Source organism: Fusarium musae, chromosome 1 (assembly GCF_019915245.1).
Source record: "Fusarium musae strain F31 chromosome 1, whole genome shotgun sequence".
NCBI lineage: Eukaryota > Fungi > Ascomycota > Sordariomycetes > Hypocreales > Nectriaceae > Fusarium > Fusarium musae.
The window spans coordinates 1475967-1494957 of NC_058387.1; the positions used below are offsets into that span (position 1 = coordinate 1475967).

General features: G+C 49.2%; 4 protein-coding genes across 4 annotated transcripts; 2 read left to right on the forward strand and 2 right to left on the reverse strand.

The window, feature by feature from the left end:
• Positions 1-3850: 3850 nt before the first annotated feature.
• On the reverse strand, positions 3851-6355 carry J7337_000459 (uncharacterized protein; the record flags this gene model as incomplete). The annotated part of the gene is made up of 6 exons (XM_044818212.1): positions 3851-4315; positions 4367-4535; positions 4587-5550; positions 5656-5755; positions 5926-6171; positions 6236-6355. The coding sequence occupies 6 exons, from the start codon at positions 6353-6355 to the stop codon at positions 3851-3853; spliced, it is 2064 nt and encodes a 687-aa protein (XP_044685914.1).
• A 3719-nt stretch (positions 6356-10074) lies between these two features.
• On the forward strand, positions 10075-11812 carry CIT1 (citrate (Si)-synthase; the record flags this gene model as incomplete). Its single annotated transcript, XM_044818213.1, has 4 exons — positions 10075-10185; positions 10316-10380; positions 10503-10696; positions 10770-11812. 4 exons carry the CDS (start codon positions 10075-10077, stop codon positions 11810-11812), a joined length of 1413 nt encoding a protein of 470 aa, XP_044685915.1.
• A 1935-nt stretch (positions 11813-13747) lies between these two features.
• Positions 13748-14819, forward strand: YHM2 (Mitochondrial DNA replication protein yhm2; the record flags this gene model as incomplete). The annotated part of the gene is made up of 3 exons (XM_044818214.1): positions 13748-13976; positions 14037-14709; positions 14765-14819. 3 exons carry the CDS (start codon positions 13748-13750, stop codon positions 14817-14819), a joined length of 957 nt encoding a protein of 318 aa, XP_044685916.1.
• A 645-nt stretch (positions 14820-15464) lies between these two features.
• J7337_000462 (uncharacterized protein) lies at positions 15465-18582 on the reverse strand (the record flags this gene model as incomplete). The annotated part of the gene is made up of 2 exons (XM_044818215.1): positions 15465-18316; positions 18366-18582. The coding sequence occupies 2 exons, from the start codon at positions 18580-18582 to the stop codon at positions 15465-15467; spliced, it is 3069 nt and encodes a 1022-aa protein (XP_044685917.1).
• Positions 18583-18991: the final 409 nt, after the last annotated feature.

Below are 18991 nucleotides of genomic sequence, written 5' to 3' on the forward strand. Positions count from 1 at the left end.
GTATACTGCCTGAAGAACATCTGATCCATGAGAGACTGCAATACGCTCAATCTGACAATGGCTCGATTTGCATGTGTGCTTAATCAAGCCTTTTCGTACACTGATATTTATGGCTTCCGAGCAGACCGTTTTTCCCTCATACATAATAAGCCTCGCAGATCGGGAGCGACATCACATATGTGAGCCCAGTACTCCGTCACACAGCTGCTGGTTTCAAAGAGGCGTCGTCATTTTTGTGTCGCCAGGAGTCGCAATTCAAATTCACTCACCACCCGTGTGTCCATGAACTTCTACAAGCCTCGATGATTGACGCGTCCTGTTAATCTTGAAATTGGTCACGAACATAGCCTCGTTGACTTGATTTCGGAATCCGATGTATGCCAGAGGACGTGCATTTAGTCGTCCAGCCCTATGTTTCCAAGTCGATCATCCAAGATACCAAGGCGGCGACTACCGATGCCAACACTTTTGATGCCACAAATATGAATCTTGGCTCTCGGCTGATGGTTTTCTTTTCCACACGCCCAGCCTTGGCCAGATGAACCAAGGCTTGATAGCCAAGAGCCAAGACATGTGTTCTTGATGTTCGATTTCTGTTACCGCCACCAGACCATACGGCAGTTATATGTCCTGCGCATTGTACCCAGACTTGCATTTGAGGCTATATCGACAGGGTCTTCGTCTAGACTCGTAGAGCAACGTGAGTATTTGTCCGGATCACTAACATATGCACGCTTTTGCACGCTGAGCCTGGGCAGCATAATACATCATCGTCCAGACCGCGTAAAACAGCATGAAAGTATAGATCCAGACTCTTATCAGTCCACTCTGAAGCTACGTACAACGAAACTCTCCTTGCCGTATTTGGCAACGATTGAGGCACAGTGGATGGATATTTACAATCGAGCTCTCTGTTGTTCCGTCTTGGCTTGACTCGGTCAGTCCCGTGGTGCTTCGGTTTTTCTGTGACCTTTGCTTTTTTTCCCCGGCCATGCAAGTGCGTGCTTGGTACTTGGTAGAAAGTTTCTGGATTATCTTGGTATGGCTATGGATGACATGCATGCACGATGAAGGGATGGATGGACCTCGAGTGGCTCCGTTAATTTCGGACTTGACAGGAAGCAGATATTTGTTTTTCTGTCGTCGCGATTTGAGCGGCAGGTCAGTGGGTATGAGGTAAGATTACAGCGTGCTTTGGGCGTGGGATGGGCATATGACCATGGTTTCAGTTCAGCGCGGAGTGTTTACTGTAATCGATTGATCGATTGATTGGTATGCAGTCGGATATTGCGCTGGAGCCAAACTGTGGATGAAGGGATCCATCCGCGCGACAATTAGTTAGTTGCATCTCAAAGGGTTTAGCACAAGGGATTTCTAATTTTGGGGCTTCGAGACAAGTGCGATATGTGTCTCTTGTTAAGTTAGGACCATGTTGTTACGTAGCGGCAGATAATGATGGATATCCCTGCCTGAGCATGTTGGTTGTTTATCTTTTCTGTATCACCTGAATGCGTAATTTCGAGGCTGAAGGGGTAGAGACGTCACAGCCAGTCAAGCTCTGAGTCAGTTTACGTACCTTGTCTTAAAAGAGAATACTCAACATACTAGTTAATACTTCTACGTCAAATAACAACTGTCATATCAAAGTCTATCTCTAAAAGGACCGTCGGTGATCAATCGAACCTAGTCAGGGGGAAATCTCGCACTATACCCCAATCGAGCCCCATGGGGGGGTTTTGGTGATAACCGAACCTTGTTTCTGACAACAGAGGACAAGTAAAAAGTACAGTAATCTATTGTAAACGGTATCGATGAAAGGCTAGCCATGCGAATGAACGGTATTAATGAGTTCATTGCTGCCCGAAATAATGGCGCTGTCGATCTGTCGACTTTATTTTAACTACCGACGGTGAGGGCTTCGATCGTCACGGTCTGTCTTGTCTCGGCGGTGCAAGTGTTGTTGGTGAGTACTTCAGGGATAGACGATCGTGATCGCTTTGACGTGCTCGTGAGGAGTTGCAGGGAGGGAGCGATGTTAAGATTACTGCGACGATCGAAATGCTGGCAAGAGTGGTGAGTTTGGTGGAGGTTACCCTGTACTAAGCTGATGGAGCGCCTCAGTGCAAGGAGGGATGAAACTTGCTGCAATGTATAACTATGGCTTCTGTTGACTGATAATGTGGTTGGGGATGAATTACGTGCACGGGGCAGTATGTTGAAGCAAGGAGTTAAGTTTATGTTGAGTTAAGTGATGTGTTGTTATGTTGACACGAAGAGCCCCAAGTTCTCATGACGAGGCTGACAGCCGTCTATTTGAACAACGAATTACACTAAAAGAAACATAGGAGGACACAGCCAACCTCTCCTGTGATATGTACTAGTGAAAAGAGCGGCACTTTTATTCCTTTACTGAACTAAGCTTGCCAACTCACAGGACTATGCAGAAAGGGACCTACCACCTGAGATACCTTGTCCAACACACGGAGAGATATACATTTGAAACAAAGACGAGTGGTATTATTGCTGCGTTATCGATATAAACTGTCGGGACATCGATATCAACAAGCTTGATGCACTTCTTCGTTTAACCTTTCGACGTGACCCAGGAAGAAGCCATAAAGGCTTTCAGATACATGTACAGCTCATAATTACAGAGGCCTAAAGACAAACAAGGACAAACATATATACATGAATAAATAAATAGATTCCTCTAAAGACAAATTAGAAAAAGTATCGAAGGGAAGGCTTTGTTCTCGTACTTGGGCGTGGGTGAGTGATTCAAGCTGCATGAGGCGACACACCCGATGAGGGAAGACACTCAATCATACAGAGCCACAAGTTACTCATACAAGCATAAATACAAATTCAAGTGAGCAAAATGACATAGGAGACCTTCTTTATTGGGTTGACAGATAAATAGGACTTATCTGTACAAACATAACCATGACCGCCAAGGTCAAGTTCTGAGTTGATTACCCTGCAGTTAGGCGGAAATGTTGTCAAACCATGTAACTCGACAAGAACGAGACAACACGACCAGTTCAGAACATTAAAGCCTCTAGGGGATGCTGGTAATTCATATGAGAGCGGATATAAGAAGAAAGACAATGAAAAAGACTTCACTCCTAGAGGCAGCATGTCTCCCTCCCGGATTACACCATTCAAACTTCAAGATCGATGATCGCAAGTGTTTCACTGCCAAGAGATATCCTTCTGTAAAACAAGAAACAGAGACCAAGTATCTTCGGATTATTTACTAGTCGCGCTCGCTATGAAATGAGTTCGAAGCAAACATCACTAACGAGGGAGCAATGGCAGCAAACAACCACTATAGAAGCAAACGACATATTGTGTCCAGATACTACGACATGCATAAGGCATTAAGACAGCTAGTAGATGCGAAAGGACATCACCAATATGTCAAGCCTCTCAACATACAATACTGGAACTTGGGGGCACAACTGAATCACCCGGCGACTACCACGGCAGAACCGAACTCACAAGCACGATTTGACAAGGCACAAGCATTTAGTGGAATACCATAAACTTTTCATTTGTAGCCAACAAAGCTACGTGGGGTCAAGAGCCCCTCATCAAACAAGTAAAAACACATCTGGTCGTCAATGCGCCTGCACGAAGCCGTCAATCACGACTGTCTGCCCCCCAACTGATGCAAGAAACCGTCTCCCGAAGCCAAGCCCTCGTGTAGGCCTTAGAACCATGTTGCCAACGCCGCCTTCTTCGTTGCTTAAAGCAACCAGGGAAATCAACAATAAAACAACAAATGTCCTCCCATTTCCATACCTGGGTATCATTACATAATCTTGTGCGTCATCCTGGGAAGAAACCTTTACTTATTTGTGGGATCAGGGAATGTGAAGCCAGCGGGAAAGTTGGGCATGCCATTTGGCAGTGTGCCAATCCCAAAGGGGAACGAGGCAACCATGTTCTGTCCATCCTGAGCAAGGTCGTGGTGATCGTCCCGACGATTGTGGCCGTTGGAGCCGTTGTCTCTACTTCGACGCCAACGGGAGAGGTCTTCGTCCCGATTGCGAGTTGACTTGGGTCCGTTGCTACCGCCCTTGTCCGTTTGCATGCGTCGACTGATGGCCTTGGATGAGACTCCAGCTCCGATCTCGATATCGGGCTCCTCCACTGACAGGCCAGTCTCAATGGGTTGTCCACCGCTGCCGCCAAAGGGGGCGGTCAACATCCACTTGCGATCAGCTTCCGTCAACTTGTGGATAGGAATGACGCTGACACCCGTTGAATAGTCGCTACAGTCCCGAGGGCCGAAACCAACACCCCAACGAGTCTGATAAAGTTAGCTCGAATCAATATCCAGAGGGAGACTACAGTCACTTACACGAAGGGGCACTTCTAGATTGCGGGAGTCCTCAGTGCCTTGCTTGGCGTTGACAGCATCCTGTCGGCTAAGCATCTTTACGAAAGCATGCCGCTTGTCCTTGTTGACAATGCATGTTTGCACCGTACCAAAGCGGCCAAAAATGCCGCGCAATTCACTCTCAGAGCAGCTGTTCCTTGGTTAGTTAACGCGATACGAATACAGATGAGGATACACCTACGTTACTCCACCAACAAACAATGTTCGGCTATAGACCTTGATGTGTCCAGGTGGAAGATTTGGATCATACTCGACCCATTTGTCGGCTGAGCCTTGTTCATGAAGCGGGGTCTCACTTCGTCCACGGTGTCCATGAGGGCTACGCTGGCGATATTCACCTCCGCGGCGGTCGTCATGACGACCACGGTTAGGAGAGTCACGGGCATAGTCTAGGCGATCACGTCCATTTCGAGGAGAGCCACGACCACCCCAGCCACGGTCAGGAGATCGCGAACGAGAGCGTCCATGGAATCTAGGAGGAGATCTTGTATGGCCGTAGCCTGGCATACGTGAGTCCTCTGGCTTGCCTGAAGGGCCACCCCATGCAGCTTGCCCAGGAATTTGAGGACTCTGTGCATAAGGAGCAGGCTGCTGAGCTGGGGGAGCGCCAGGTGCAGCCGCGGCTCCTGCACCACCCAAACTTTGAATGAGAGCAGGAATCTTATCAAATGGAATACCTTGGTCAGCGAGCGCCTTAATCAGAATGATCTGTTGCTGGGTGCTTGGATCAAGCCCAAGGCCAGGTGCTGCACTGGGCATGGCCCCATTGACCGGATTAGGTGGGTTACTTGGGATGTTCAGAGGAGAGCCTGCATATCCATTCTGAGCCCCCATATGTGGGAGGCTGAAAGGAAGAGACGGCACATTTACGGGTTGCGACGCCGGAGGATACGATACTGGCGGCGTAGCAGATGATACTGGTTGAAGTGACGCGACAGCTGGCATGTTATACGGTGCTGTGGGAGCCGGCAAGGGGTTACCAGGAGGAGCGGTTGTGTTTTGACGAGCAATGTTAGCCAAAGCCTCAAGAATAGATGTGCCGCTAGGGGCTGGAGCAGCTGAAGTCGTAGGGGGAGCTGAAGCGCTGCCTTGCTGCGAGCCTAGCACATTGGGAGGCGGGCTACCGGGAGGAGTTGTCGATTCATCTATAACATCACATGGGTTAGACTACAAGTGTGTTCGAGACGATAAAGCAGTACCGCTTGGTCATATGACGCCGGGTGTGATACTGCTTGCGTGAAAAAACGTACTCTGTGGTGGTGCGTTGAGCTTCTCTCTAAAAGACTCGAGCATTGGAGTAGGGAATGTCTGACCCTTCTCCCAGATATCAAGGAGCTTCTTAATCTTTTCCTACACGGTGGATTATGTGTGAGTTACGATCCAAATAAACAGTGCAAAGGTCAAATATGTCGAGGAACGAAGGTGGTCAACAGAAGCGCCTTGCAAGGCGCTCCAGTGTGCGCGGCACGTGGCAGTGACTGGTTGCCAGCTACATGAGGGTGATAGTCAGATATGCGTACCTTTTGTTCTTCCGGGGCGGATTGCAGGATGTCATTCATCAAAACAGGCATGAGTTCTGTCACTCGGTTGACGCCAGCGGCATAGGTTCCATCCGGGGCAGAGCTGTTAATTGTCTGTGCCTGTGCCTTGGCTTGCTCGAGCCATTTCCGGGTTACAGAGTCTACGACGTAGAGTACCCCCAACTTGTGTGTTCCTGGTGTCTTTTTGAAGTGTGTGAAGATTTTCTGGATGAGGACGGATTCGGCCTGTTGGGACAAACGTTTAGCGATTGTTTGGCATTGCAAATGGAGATGTTTGGTTAAAGCTTACCTGGATGTTGGAAACGCAAAGAGAGGTCAAACTGGTGATGCGAGATCCGGACACACCTGGTGGCTTTAAGTTGAGCATAGCCTGGAGACCAGCCTCCAAATCCGCGACTGCGGACGCCATGGTGATTTGTTTGAAGTGATTGTGATGTTTGTAGTGCTTGTATGGTAGACTGGAGTAGTCGACGAGCTACGCGTGATGACTCAAAATGTGATGCGCTCCAGATATGGCCCGGCAGTGAAATGACCAGAAGTGGGCGATACCACTTGAAATGAGATGCCTGCAGCACGAGAGGGAAGCGAGGCAAGGGTAAGAGATGCAGAAGAATATTTCTGTCTGAATCAAAATTTCTTTGGCGGTTATTCAGGTACGAGAGCTTAAGCGGGTACTTCCTTCCTTAGGTGGGCAGGTAGAGATTTTTTTTTTTTTTACGCAGTCGCGACTGGCGAGATAAGTAGTAGTAAGCAGTACGAGAGCAGCCCAGTTATTGTAAGATAAAGTAATGTATCAGCTGGAAATATGCGACGCAAGTACAAATAGAGAAGGCAGGCCTCAGGAGTACGGGTACGACTTGTGCGAGAGAAAGCTCTTCTACTGTTTGCGTCAGGAGCGCGACGAGTCACGAGATTGTGCAGTGGGCGATAAAGCCAACAGAGATCGTCAAACGGGGAAAAAAGTTGTCAGTACTAGAGACAGGGCCGTAAAATTACTGCACTGGTGTTGTTTGCGTGTTGGCCTCGATGGGCGTTGTCGTCAAGAGTGATGCTGCTCTTTTCTTGGTTTGTGAGGTGATGATGGATGAAGTGAGAGGAGAAAAGCTGAGGCGAAAGAGCGTGACAGGTGGGGCAGCCTTTTTAAGTGTCGCAGTTTGGTTCCAGCTCACTCAAATCTTTATTCCGGGTTTGGCTTTGGTGGTTTTAAAAGTTTATCCGGCGCCGACCCAGAAAAGGAAAGCCCATGAACCTCAACCAAACACTATGGCCAGCTGTGTACTGCAGTAAATCAGGCATTCACCACCAATGATGAGATAAAGCAAGGTATTTCCGTTCTCATTTGTAACAGATCTCGGTTTCCAGGTTATCTATGGCTGTTTCTTTCTTATTACAGATTCTTCTCCGACTGTAGGTATACAATACGTAAGTTACCTTACTGGATAACAAAGCAGTGAAATTAACTGCAACCATGTACGGAGTACACCTGACTGATCTACTCCGTATTTATATTCTATATTCACGCGGTAAGCTCTGCTGCTTGAAGGTAGTCCTAGCTAATGCATGTATGTATGCCAGTCTGCTCTGAGTGTCAAATGCAGTTACATGTTAGAAAACTTAAGATTCATATATGCGTTGCAACCACTAGGTCATCATCCAGTTTACATAACCAGGGACCTATCCTGCTACATTTCCGGACTGAATCCGTAACAAGCTTTTAGTGTAAGTGGAGTGCATGATACCCTAGATAAGGACACAGACAAGACGAGGCCTACATAAGAGAAGGGAATTCTGTAAGTGCGCGATTTCTTGTTGATTTTATGTAGTCTGTACGTAAAACTCGATGGGAAGCATGCATTTCAGCTAAAATGCTGCGACAATAAGGATGCTATGTCGATTGTATCAAGGATGCTGAGCGCCTAGATCATGAAGCGATACGTGAAATGAATGGCTAACAATCAATCATAGATTGTTGAGGAACCCACGATGCATGCATCATGATTATTGAAGAAAGGTATGACAAGAAACGGCAAGTTGCTGGAAGCCATTGGATGGTGCTTGGAGACAGCATCACAAGACAGGATAGCCGATAGTGTTGGTTTTGAAACAGCCGAGGTGACCGGGCGATCGGAAATACTATATTGAGTTGAGCACTTGATTCAAACAGGTTTCGAGATCAGATATGATTATCTTGGAGAACGGCGGTTAGAGATGAGCTGTCCGGATGCTCCGTAGTGACCTTCTACTGGCCGGATGGAAGGGTACGTCGGCAGTCCGAAGCGCTGGCGGCGCTGGCTCGGAGGCCCGGCGATGGATCACGGTAGTTCCGGGTCGTCTTGTCCTCGTGTTTAATTCTAGGTCCGACGAATCCATCTTTGGTTCTGACGTCAAATCGATACTGGCCAGCATGACCGAGGTCCCACGAGCAATGAACCAAACAAATGAGTTGGTTGTGAAGGTATCTCCACTTGTTCTCCCAGGGGGCTCGTCTTGGTGGAGCCAAGAGCATTTCCATCATGGAGACAATATTCGGAGGGTACAACAGTTCCGAAGTTGTCATGATGAGGGAAAATTTCGACGTTGAATGTAAACAACAGGGGGTAGAGCCTGGCTGGATAGATCTTGACTGATTCCTTTTGACTCCATGCTCCCGCATATTGCCAGATATCGATAAATGTTGAGAAACACACAGATAACAATCTGGTGCCGAGAAGCAGCCGCAAGCCCCCCCCCATCATCCTATCCTGTTTGTTTGTCCTCACAAGCCAAGCCAACGCAACCCCCAGACCCAAGACAGAAGCTTAGACTATCACTAGCTGTTGGGGTTCCATCCTGTATTTGGGAGGTAAGAATACCTGAGACTTCTATCTTGAGCGACAAAAAGACTTCAGTAGATCTCTTGCAGCAATAGTGGAAATTTAGACCAGTTATTTTGGCAGCCTTGCTCAAGGTTCAAAGTTTTCTTGCTCCCTAAAGCCTGCATCTCGGCCATTTGGGGGAGGGCTTGGAGTGCGTCGAATTGGAGCTTGAGAACGCGGGAGAGGGACAGGGATTGGGGCCGAAATTTTGGGGCTTGCAGATGCAGGTTGAGGGGCGCGCGGTAAATGTGCCTCTAGAGTCGTAGCTCAGTCACTTTTTTCTTCTGCCTGTGCAACCTCATCAAAATAAGAGGACAGCATGGCACTCAGATTATAGAGGGGACATATAGTTCCGGCGAGGCACTATTATGAACAGTGAACGATCAGTTAGCAGCGATACATATCAACTTACACTGTTCACCTAGGCTACGTAGATAGCTGTAAAAAGGCATAACCGAGGACTATTGATGGATGCTACCCAACTGGCAGTTGATGACGGAATACGGCTGAGTGGTAGTCGAAAAAGAGGGTGCTGTGCTTTGCTCTACTGTAGCGAGCTCTGATGTAATCGAGGGTAGATTAGATTGAACTTGACGGGCTGAAGTCAATTCTCCAACACACAAAAATGACGACTTCAATGACAGCTATCGACCTAATGAAACGCTGAAGCTCGCCAACCCCGCAAAGATACCCTCCTCTACTCCGTACCTCTCGCAGACATATTGGCTTCATGATGTTAAGAACTGAAACCCCAGTAACAAAAGCAAAACAAAAGAATGGAAGCGTTGTCCCCAGAAACGTCACCCCTGTTGAATCGGCGGAAGAAAAAAAAAAAAAACTGGCTAAGGCTGTCCATCCGACCCCCTGTAAAAGCCCATCCCGTAGAGCAATACCGGGCTGTCTGTACTGTATCCTGCCCCATAAGTCCCGCTCCGCTTGATGCTTCATGCCCCCCGTACCCCCGGCCCCCGAGGTTCAGTACTCACAGCTACGGTAGAGCCAAGGTGAGAGGACAATGTCACAGAATAAGACGGGGTAGTCTACTTTTTTTTTGTGCCTCCCTCAAGCTTGCGCCTTTTTTTATCGACTGGCTGGACCTCTTGGCTTACTTGAACCTCTCCATCCCCGTTACCTAACATAACCTACTTTTTCCTCCCCTCCACTCTATCCTATCCCTCATATACCTCACCTCTTCCCTCCGGCATCTCCGCCTCTTGTTCCTGTTCTTGCTTTTGCACTCGTATCTTCTTCGTCTGCATAACTACCTCTCACAATGGCTTCTGTCGCCCGTCTCAGCAACGCTGCCCTGCGGGCTTCTCTCCGCTCTTCTCCTATCAATGGCTCTGTCTTCAACGCCGTTCGATGCTATTCGGCCAAGACTCAGGTATGTTAACCTCGGATAAAGCACAAGCCCAGGCTTCATGAATCCTAAAACGTCATTGACGTTGCCCATTGACACTCATGATCGCCCAAACAATCCTCACAAAATCATATACTAACGCTTATCCTCACAGACCTTGAAGGAGCGATTCGCCGAGTTGCTGCCCGAGAAGATTGAGCAGGTCAAGGCCCTCCGAAAGTCAGTCGCATTCTCCCCCCTCGGTTCATTACTTGCTGAGCTAGGGCCCACGCCGAGCCTCAAGCTTGCAATCGACGGCAGAACCACCGGCAGTTGAACTTTGATCACTAACATTCAGATAGGGAGCATGGTTCCAAGGTCGTCGACAAGGTCACTCTTGACCAGGTCTACGGTGGTGCCCGTGGCATCAAGGCCCTCGTCTGGGAGGGTTCCGTCCTCGACTCTGAGGAGGGTATCCGATTCCGTGGCAAGACCATCCCTGAGTGCCAGGAGCTTCTTCCCAAGGCTCCCGGTGGCAAGGAGCCTCTTCCCGAGGGTGAGTTTGGCCCATTCGCAGTGATGCGCACAAAGCCTCACACTATCATGAATACTGACATTAAACCGCGCAGGTCTCTTTTGGCTTCTCCTGACTGGCGAGGTTCCTACTGAGCAGCAGGTTCGCGACCTCTCCGCTGAGTGGGCTGCCCGCTCCGATCTTCCCAAGTTCGTCGAGGAGCTCATCGACCACTGCCCTACCGACCTTCACCCCATGGCCCAGTTCTCTCTGGCTGTCACCGCTCTCGAGCACACCTCCAGCTTCGCCAAGGCTTACGCCAAGGGTATCAACAAGAAGGAGTACTGGGGTTACACTTTCGAGGACTCCATGGACCTCATTGCTAAGCTCCCCAACATTGCTTCTCGCATCTACCAGAACGTCTTCAAGGGCGGAAAGGTCGCTCCCATCCAGAAGGACAAGGATTACTCCTTCAACTTCGCCAACCAGCTCGGCTTCGCCGACAACGCCGACTTCGTCGAGCTCATGCGTCTCTACCTCACCATCCACACCGATCACGAGGGTGGTAACGTCTCTGCCCACACCACTCACCTTGTCGGCAGTGCTCTCAGCTCTCCTTTCCTCTCTTTGGCCGCTGGTCTCAATGGTCTCGCCGGTCCCCTCCACGGTCTTGCTAACCAGGAGGTCCTGAACTGGCTCACTGAGTTCAAGAAGTCTGTCGGTGACGACCTCAGCGACAAGGCCATCACTGACTACCTCTGGTCCACCCTCAACGCTGGCCGTGTTGTCCCCGGTTACGGCCACGCCGTCCTCCGAAAGACTGACCCTCGTTACATGGCTCAGCGTGCTTTCGCCCAGGAGAAGATGCCCAACGACCCCATGTTCAAGCTCGTCTCCCAGGTTTACAAGATCGCTCCTGGTGTCCTCACCGAGCACGGCAAGACCAAGAACCCTTACCCTAACGTCGATGCCCACTCCGGTGTCCTTCTCCAGTACTACGGTCTTACTGAGGCCAACTACTACACCGTCCTCTTTGGTGTCTCTCGCGCCATCGGTGTTCTTCCCCAGCTTATCATCGACCGCGCTCTCGGTGCCCCCATTGAGCGACCCAAGTCTTTCTCCACCGACAAGTGGGCCGAGCTCGTTAAGAAGCTGTAAGGAGTTTAAAAGTGGAAGGGAAAAAGGAGATGGGAGGATAATGCCCAGCAGATGGGCAGAATGGATTGCCAAGTTAATGGCATTTGTACAACACAATGGGACTGTTTTAGTTTAGTAATGAGCAAGTCGTCGCGGCGCGCCGATTGAAATGAAATGATTTAACAGTTAATCTGCAATTTTCGTGTCTACGTACTGATGCCAAATCATGACTACGATCGAGCTCTTTGCAAAAACGGTTGGGTCAACTGTGTGTTCCCATCCATGCAGCATGTTCACTAACGCCGTGATGGCGTCGTTATCTCGAAGTTTTTTTTGCCTGTGGTGGAGACGGGAATGTTGACCCCATGAAAAGTTCCTTACATTAGCCAGCCTTGGAAGCCGACACAACTCACCAGTAGAATGCCCATGGCTCCGGTTCAAGCTTTCAAGGAGACTCAAGAATTGTTGAATTCTCTCTCCCATCTGCAGAAAAAACCCTGTGTCGTAAATGTGACAAGTGAATAATATGTACGTCACGTAGTCTCGGTGAGAGATTACACCGACAAAATCCCATGTGGGTGGGATTCATCAATTTCAGGGACCCGAGCTCTCAACAGTCTAGACATTCCTTCAATCGGTTGGGTGGAGGAGGGGTGTTGAGAGCTCCTGGCCCTCTAATTCGGCGCCACAGGGGGACGAAAATAGAGGTGAGAGCTGTGATCTTCGGGGGGTGGCTGAGGTTATTGACCGATGTGGAAGTAAGAGAGCTGCGAAGCTGCTGGATTGACTGTTTGAGATGTATGTTTCAAGGTGTAAGGAATTGTTTGCAGTTGCGAGTGATAGTGAGCTGGGTTAGCTGTGAGTTGTTGGGTTCTAGACTTGAGAGCTTATGATAGCTGTGCTCAGCAGTTGTAAGCAATCTGGATCGTGTTGGTGAGTGCAAATACGGAGAGCTTCAGGAGTGGGTGGGCTTGGTCAGTCTTATGAATGAAGAAGATGAATACAGAGAAGTATCTAGAAAATCACTATCACAAGCAAATCTGCTCCCGCGGGATCTCTCTGTCGGCCATTGAACCCCAGGCCATCCACCCCCGGATTCCGATTTCACATGAGAGATCCAATCCAATCCACGGGAACTGATGTGATCTCGGTGACTTGATCTCGGCGATCCGAGACTTTCGGAGCTGGAATCAAGTCGTACAAGGAAGTGAAGTCTCCGAAGAGGGTCAATTGATTATTCGGAGAAAGGTCAGCATTACGAAAAGTTACTATAGATGATATTTGATTGCCATTTCTTCCCTTTTTTCTTGTTGTTTTCTAACAATAGTGTTGTGGCTCTCAGCTTGTTGAATAGCGTCGTCAGCCTTATAAACGTGCCAACATGAGTAAGTACAGTGGCTTCACCCAAAATAGACGAGAAACATACACCGAAACACATGCAAAACATGACTGATTAACTGAGCTTCTCTCTAAGCTCGGGTCTTCTCGCGCATGCCAATCTCCAGTTACAGCTTCAACCTCGGCGATTGACCTCCGCAACCGCAAGAAAACTCCATCTATTGTTGGTATTTCCCCTCCGATAAATCGGCTACTTCTCCGGGGGCCCCCCAAGCTTATTCTGCTTAGCCTCAGCTCAGCGCTTTTGCAGCCATCCATTCAACTGTTTTCATTGGATCTGACTCAGCATTTAGGTGTGCTTTAATACCAGTACGTACCGACAGTCCCTCAATCCCTAGCTCTCCCGGGTACTGCTCCTTCCCCCCCACGTAAACCAGTCCCAGCACAGCACACGCCTCTAGCTCTCCCTTTTCCCTTTCTTTTCCGAATTCTTATACATTTCTTTTCTTCCTCTTTCATCAACCTCTCTCAATACTTCAACGATCCCCCAAATTTCCCCAGCGACGAAGCACCCTAATCCCTTGGTCAGGGCCCTTATTCTACGACACTCCCAAAGTCATGGCTGCTACTATCCGTACCGATCTTCCAGCTCCCATTGGGGACAAGCAGCTGGAGAAGAAGCCCATCAAGTTCTCCAACTTGCTTCTCGGCGCTGGTCTCAACCTCTTCGAAGTGACCACCCTCGGACAGCCTCTTGAGGTCGTCAAGACCACCATGGCTGCCAACCGAGGTGACAGCATGGCTGCGGCTTTGGGACGCGTCTGGGCCCGTGGTGGTCCCCTAGGCTGTAAGTTGATAACCACGAACTCGCTACACTTATGACTATTTACTGACTCACATGCTGCAGTCTACCAAGGTCTCATTCCCTGGGCCTGGATTGAAGCTTCCAGCAAAGGCGCCGTCCTTCTCTTCGTCGCCTCCGAGGCTGAGTACTATGCCCGTGTCGCTGGTGCCTCTGAGTTTGGCGGTGGTATCATTGGTGGTGTCACCGGTGGTGTTGCCCAGGCTTACGCCACCATGGGTTTCTGCACTTGCATGAAGACGGTCGAAATTACCAAGCACAAGATGGCTGCCACCGGTGTCAAGCCCCAGTCTACCTTCCAGACCTTTGCTGAGATCTACCGCAAGGAGGGTATCCGTGGCATCAACAAGGGTGTCAACGCTGTCGCTATCCGACAGATGACTAATTGGGGTAGCCGATTCGGTCTCAGCCGTCTCGCTGAGGGCTGGATCAAATCTCTCACTGGCAAGAAGGAGGGCGAGAAGCTGTCCGCTGGCGAGAAGGTCTTCGCCAGTGCTCTTGGTGGTGGCCTCAGCGCGTGGAACCAGCCCATTGAGGTCATCCGCGTTGAGATGCAGAGCAAGAAGGAGGATCCCAACCGCCCCAAGAAGATGACGGTTGGCAACACCTTCAGGTACATTTACGAGACCAACGGCATCAGGGGTCTTTACCGTGGTATCGCTCCCCGTATTTCTCTTGGTATTTGGCAGACTGTCTGCATGGTTGCTTTTGGCGATATGTAAGTTTCACCCACTTTACTAAGATGTAACCGATACTAACCGCACGACCTGCAGGGCGAAGACTTATGTTGAGAAGCTGACCGGCGAGTCGGTCACCGCTAAGCATTAGAAGGCGTTCAGGAATCTGGTTTGAAAATGTCGCTCATGGTGAGCTTGATGTATGGATTGTCCAATGTTTGGATTCGAATATCTCTCTGATGTAATGACACAAACCTGTGAAAAGGCTGTGACAAAGGAGGTGCTCTCGCCTTGAAGATTATCTTTCTATGATAGTAAGTTGTGCAAAGTCATGGACCCTGTGGGTTTGACTTGAATAGAGAAAACAATTGCGCAATGTTTAATTATCAGTGTCGACCTTTGTTCTGAGTCTACGGTCCAAAAGACCGCAAGTCACTCATATAATCTCAGTAAGAATATCCTTGTTTAACTAGCTTCTTTACAATTGTCATGATTTCTTGCTGTCATGAAGCTGCCATGATATTGTTGAGCTTGAACCTATGAGCTCGGGTTGTTTCGGGTCTGAGCGTTGAGTAGTGGGGCTGTTCAGTTGAGAATACATCTCGCCGATCTCAGTTCTTCTTGAACCTTAACTATAGGATGTGTCACATATACTTCCTAATCTCACTTGTATGGGGCTGAAGGTGGACATATGAAAACACTAGCAATGTTCAATGTAGAATATGTTCTTGGTCTCAATAACGACTAAGTGCTGCATATAGGACCCCAAGATGCTGTTCACTCGCTTGCACTTCCGTTAAGCTTCCTCATCAAAGCTCATGGTATCTTCGTATGTAAAACCCCAATCCTCCTCAATACTTAGCAACGTAGCGGATTTGATAAGTTCTTTCACTTCACTATCTTTTAAATGATTCACGTCCAAGTCCTTGCTCGCATTTTGAGCATGGATGCTACGAAGACGCTCATCTGGTGGTGAAGGAGTTCTAAGCCGACGCACCGAACGACGTCTTAGGCCGAGACTAGCGGCCTCGCTATCCTTTTGTCGTCGCTCGAAATGAGCCAGGAGAGGTGCTGAGGGATCTTCATCATAGTGAGCTTCTCGGCGGTAGAGGTTGGTAGATTGGTAGCGGGGGCCTTGTACAACCCCTATAACTGGATTTGATGTAAGCTGCAGACATTGGCTGTCTAAATATGTCCGTCTCGAGTAATCAGCGATACCAGCGTCTGAAAGCTCATCACAAGTGAGCATCTCATCGTCCTCTCTCGCCGGGGTGGGTGGAGCTGGTTCCGGGTGTGGAATTAGGGGTATAGGCCGGCGCCAGCGCCGAGTGGTGCCTGGAATTGTCATCATATGCGACTCTGGAATATCCCGCTCATCGGTTGATAAGATGAAGCAACGGCCCGTGGCATCGCCAATGGCAAGCTTGGAATTGTCCGGAGAAAAACCGCCCCAAGCGATTGGCCCAGGGGCTGTGAGAATATCACGGACAAAGGGGTTCTTCAGCTTACGGATATTCCAGACCTTCACGACACCGTCGCTCGACCCAGTGTAGAACCGATCAAGACTTGTGTTCCAAGCCGTGAACTTCACGCCCGTGTCCTCTTTCTCGCGATCGCCGTAATACTCTTCGATAGGTTTCCCATGTCGCAGCGTATGGATGGGTTTGTCGCCCTGTGCTGTGTCCCATACGTACACCTTTCCGTCTGTACAGGCCGCGGTCACGTAGCCGTGTCCGGGCGAGTTGGGCACAATCGTCAGCTCATTGATGTCAGACGCATAGCAGTCGAGAGCCTGATGCTGACAAAAGCCAATGCCATTCAAGCGATCCTTATCGCGATGAAAGACGTGGACTTGTGTCCTAACATTGCGGGGAACGTTGTTCATCCCCGTGGGTGTTACCCCTACAAGAAAAAGGAGTAATGTTGGATGCCAGGCGACTTCGAAGACGTTAGCCGTTGAAGCTGTCATCACAGGGATTCTGACACCCTGTTCTGCATCCCAGAGGATAATCTCCCCTGAACTCCTCTTGTCCTCGGGAATATCCAGATCGTCACCTGTCAAGCTGCGAGGAGAATACCCAACAAGAAGCAAATGCTGACAGCCCTTAGCTCGTCCCCACTGCATGGTTGCTGGGAAGTATGCCCACTTGTCTGAGCTATTAGCATCAGTCCGTGAGCAAGAGAACGTCTGGTAAGTACTGTTCGACTCATTTCCTTTTGTAATGGTGTAGATACGCACGGCATCGGTTGGTGAATCTGCAGCCGTAGCCACACGACCAGATCCATCCTTTGCAGCAGCCACAAAGTTGACATTACCTGTGTGTTGCCATGTTGCAATGGCCTCCATGTGTTCTCCTTTCCGGTCAACCTTCCATACTTTGACCGTCTTATCAAAACTCGACGTATAAGCCAAGTCATCTTCAACGCTGTAGTCGCATGACACAACCGATGAGTACAGCCAAGGGTCCTGGCTCTGGCGCATGGCCTCTGTAGAATTCTCCCCTTTTTCGACCCGTGGGCGAGGTATTCGGTGATCGGGGAAGGACCGCAGCGTCCCTTTTCCAGTTGAACAAAGAAGCAAGTTTCCAGGCCTGTTGTACTGTTGGTTATGCGAATCGGAGTGAGTAGTAGTGCCACATAGAAAGCTCTCTCGATTTACCCATGCACCTGTGGTGATATCACCAGCGCAATTGGTGAACTCAGCTACGACCTGGAGATCGTCCTCGCGCAATCTTTTAAATTCGGCTTGGAAGTTCAAATATTCCCGGGTTCGTTGGAAGCCCTGGCTGCCTTCCATTTCTCGAGCCATCAGTAAAGACGAAAGTCTGCTAGTCCTTCTCATTTGTCCTTGTCGTTTTTTTGTCTCCTCCGTAACATGCTCAGCAGTCAATGAAAGGACTCGTGGTGTCTCTGCGACCTTTCCTGCCCACAAGTCCGAAGCAAAAGCGCTCATGTCTCGTGTGGTTCGTCCAGGGATCGGTATCAGGGGGCGATCTCGTAGTCGGATCTGCTCCATCATAGATTCGCGGGTTGCCGGTATGTGCTTGTGCTCATTTTGTGGTATTTGGCCTATAATCTCGGCGATCTCCTCAGGGCTGAAGTCCACATGATAGACAATGGGCTGTGCGATAAGCTCATTGCTTACAGCCACCGGCTTCTTTGTTCCCTCCTCAATAGCTTGGCGATGCGCTGCCGAAAGATAGGGTCGTTCGGAAACCTGGTAATACCGATTACTGGGCTTCGGTTCCCGTCGCCCCCGAGGTTGATAAGGCTTCCTTTCGACATTTTGGGGAAGCTCTGGTTGCGATGTGAGCGCGTCGTAGAATATGGGAGAGTCTTCGGACTTATTCGCTGCTGCCGTATTCACAATCGTCGGAGGTGTTTGGCCTTGCGGCGAAGGTTTCGGCGCTGGCCTCGGCGGTGGTAAACGCTGAGGCTCTGGTGTTTCTGAAGATAGAGGGGATATACGAAACTCCTTGCAAATGTTAGCAATAAGCTCCAGCCGCGACTTCGTCACACTCACAGAACCCCCCGCCAGACCCCTAACAACATCATGCGCCTGGATCGCAAGCACGTCTAGGTCCTGCTGACTCAAGTAGCCACCCGTCTCGTCCCATCTTCTTCTAAAGAACTTGTTGATACTGAGTTCTGTCACCGTCTAGACCCCTAGTTAGCCACAGAGCCTTCTGATACATACCCTTCTTTGTTACCTTGATAGCCAGGGCGTTAACATGGTAAACATCCCTCGAGAGATGTCCAACTGCCCTCTCTACAAGCGGCGTGACCTGGCTTAAGAGACACTCCTTGACACCTCGCTTTCTCTGTAGGCCCGTACTAACGCGTCTCCGTTTTGGAGGTGGTTCATCGCAGGGGACTGGGAGGCTATTTAGTATGGGTATAGGAGCATGCGGCATGCCGCCATGCTTGACGAGTGGCCTTGTAATTGTTGTTGTTAGCCCTAAACCCATCAGGAAACGCGTAGAGGGTTTGAATAAGAAGGGAAAAGGCCAGAAATATGACGTTCAACGCGTAAAGGACGCGAATAACTTACTTCATAGCCCCATTTAGCGTTGATGCGGTGATAAGGTGGGTTACAAGCATTAAAAGAGTGACCAGTAAGCCTAAAGAAGGAGAAACTATTAATCCGGGCTACTCTTAATAGTTAAGTTAAAATAATTACTAAATGCTAAGTTATAAGTTTATTAATATATAAACTAGCTTAATTATGTTATTTAAGAAATTATAACTTTTAAAGACTTTTTAAGACTCTAAAAGTAAAGAAAATATTATAATAATAAGAATTAGTTCTTATTTAATATTAAT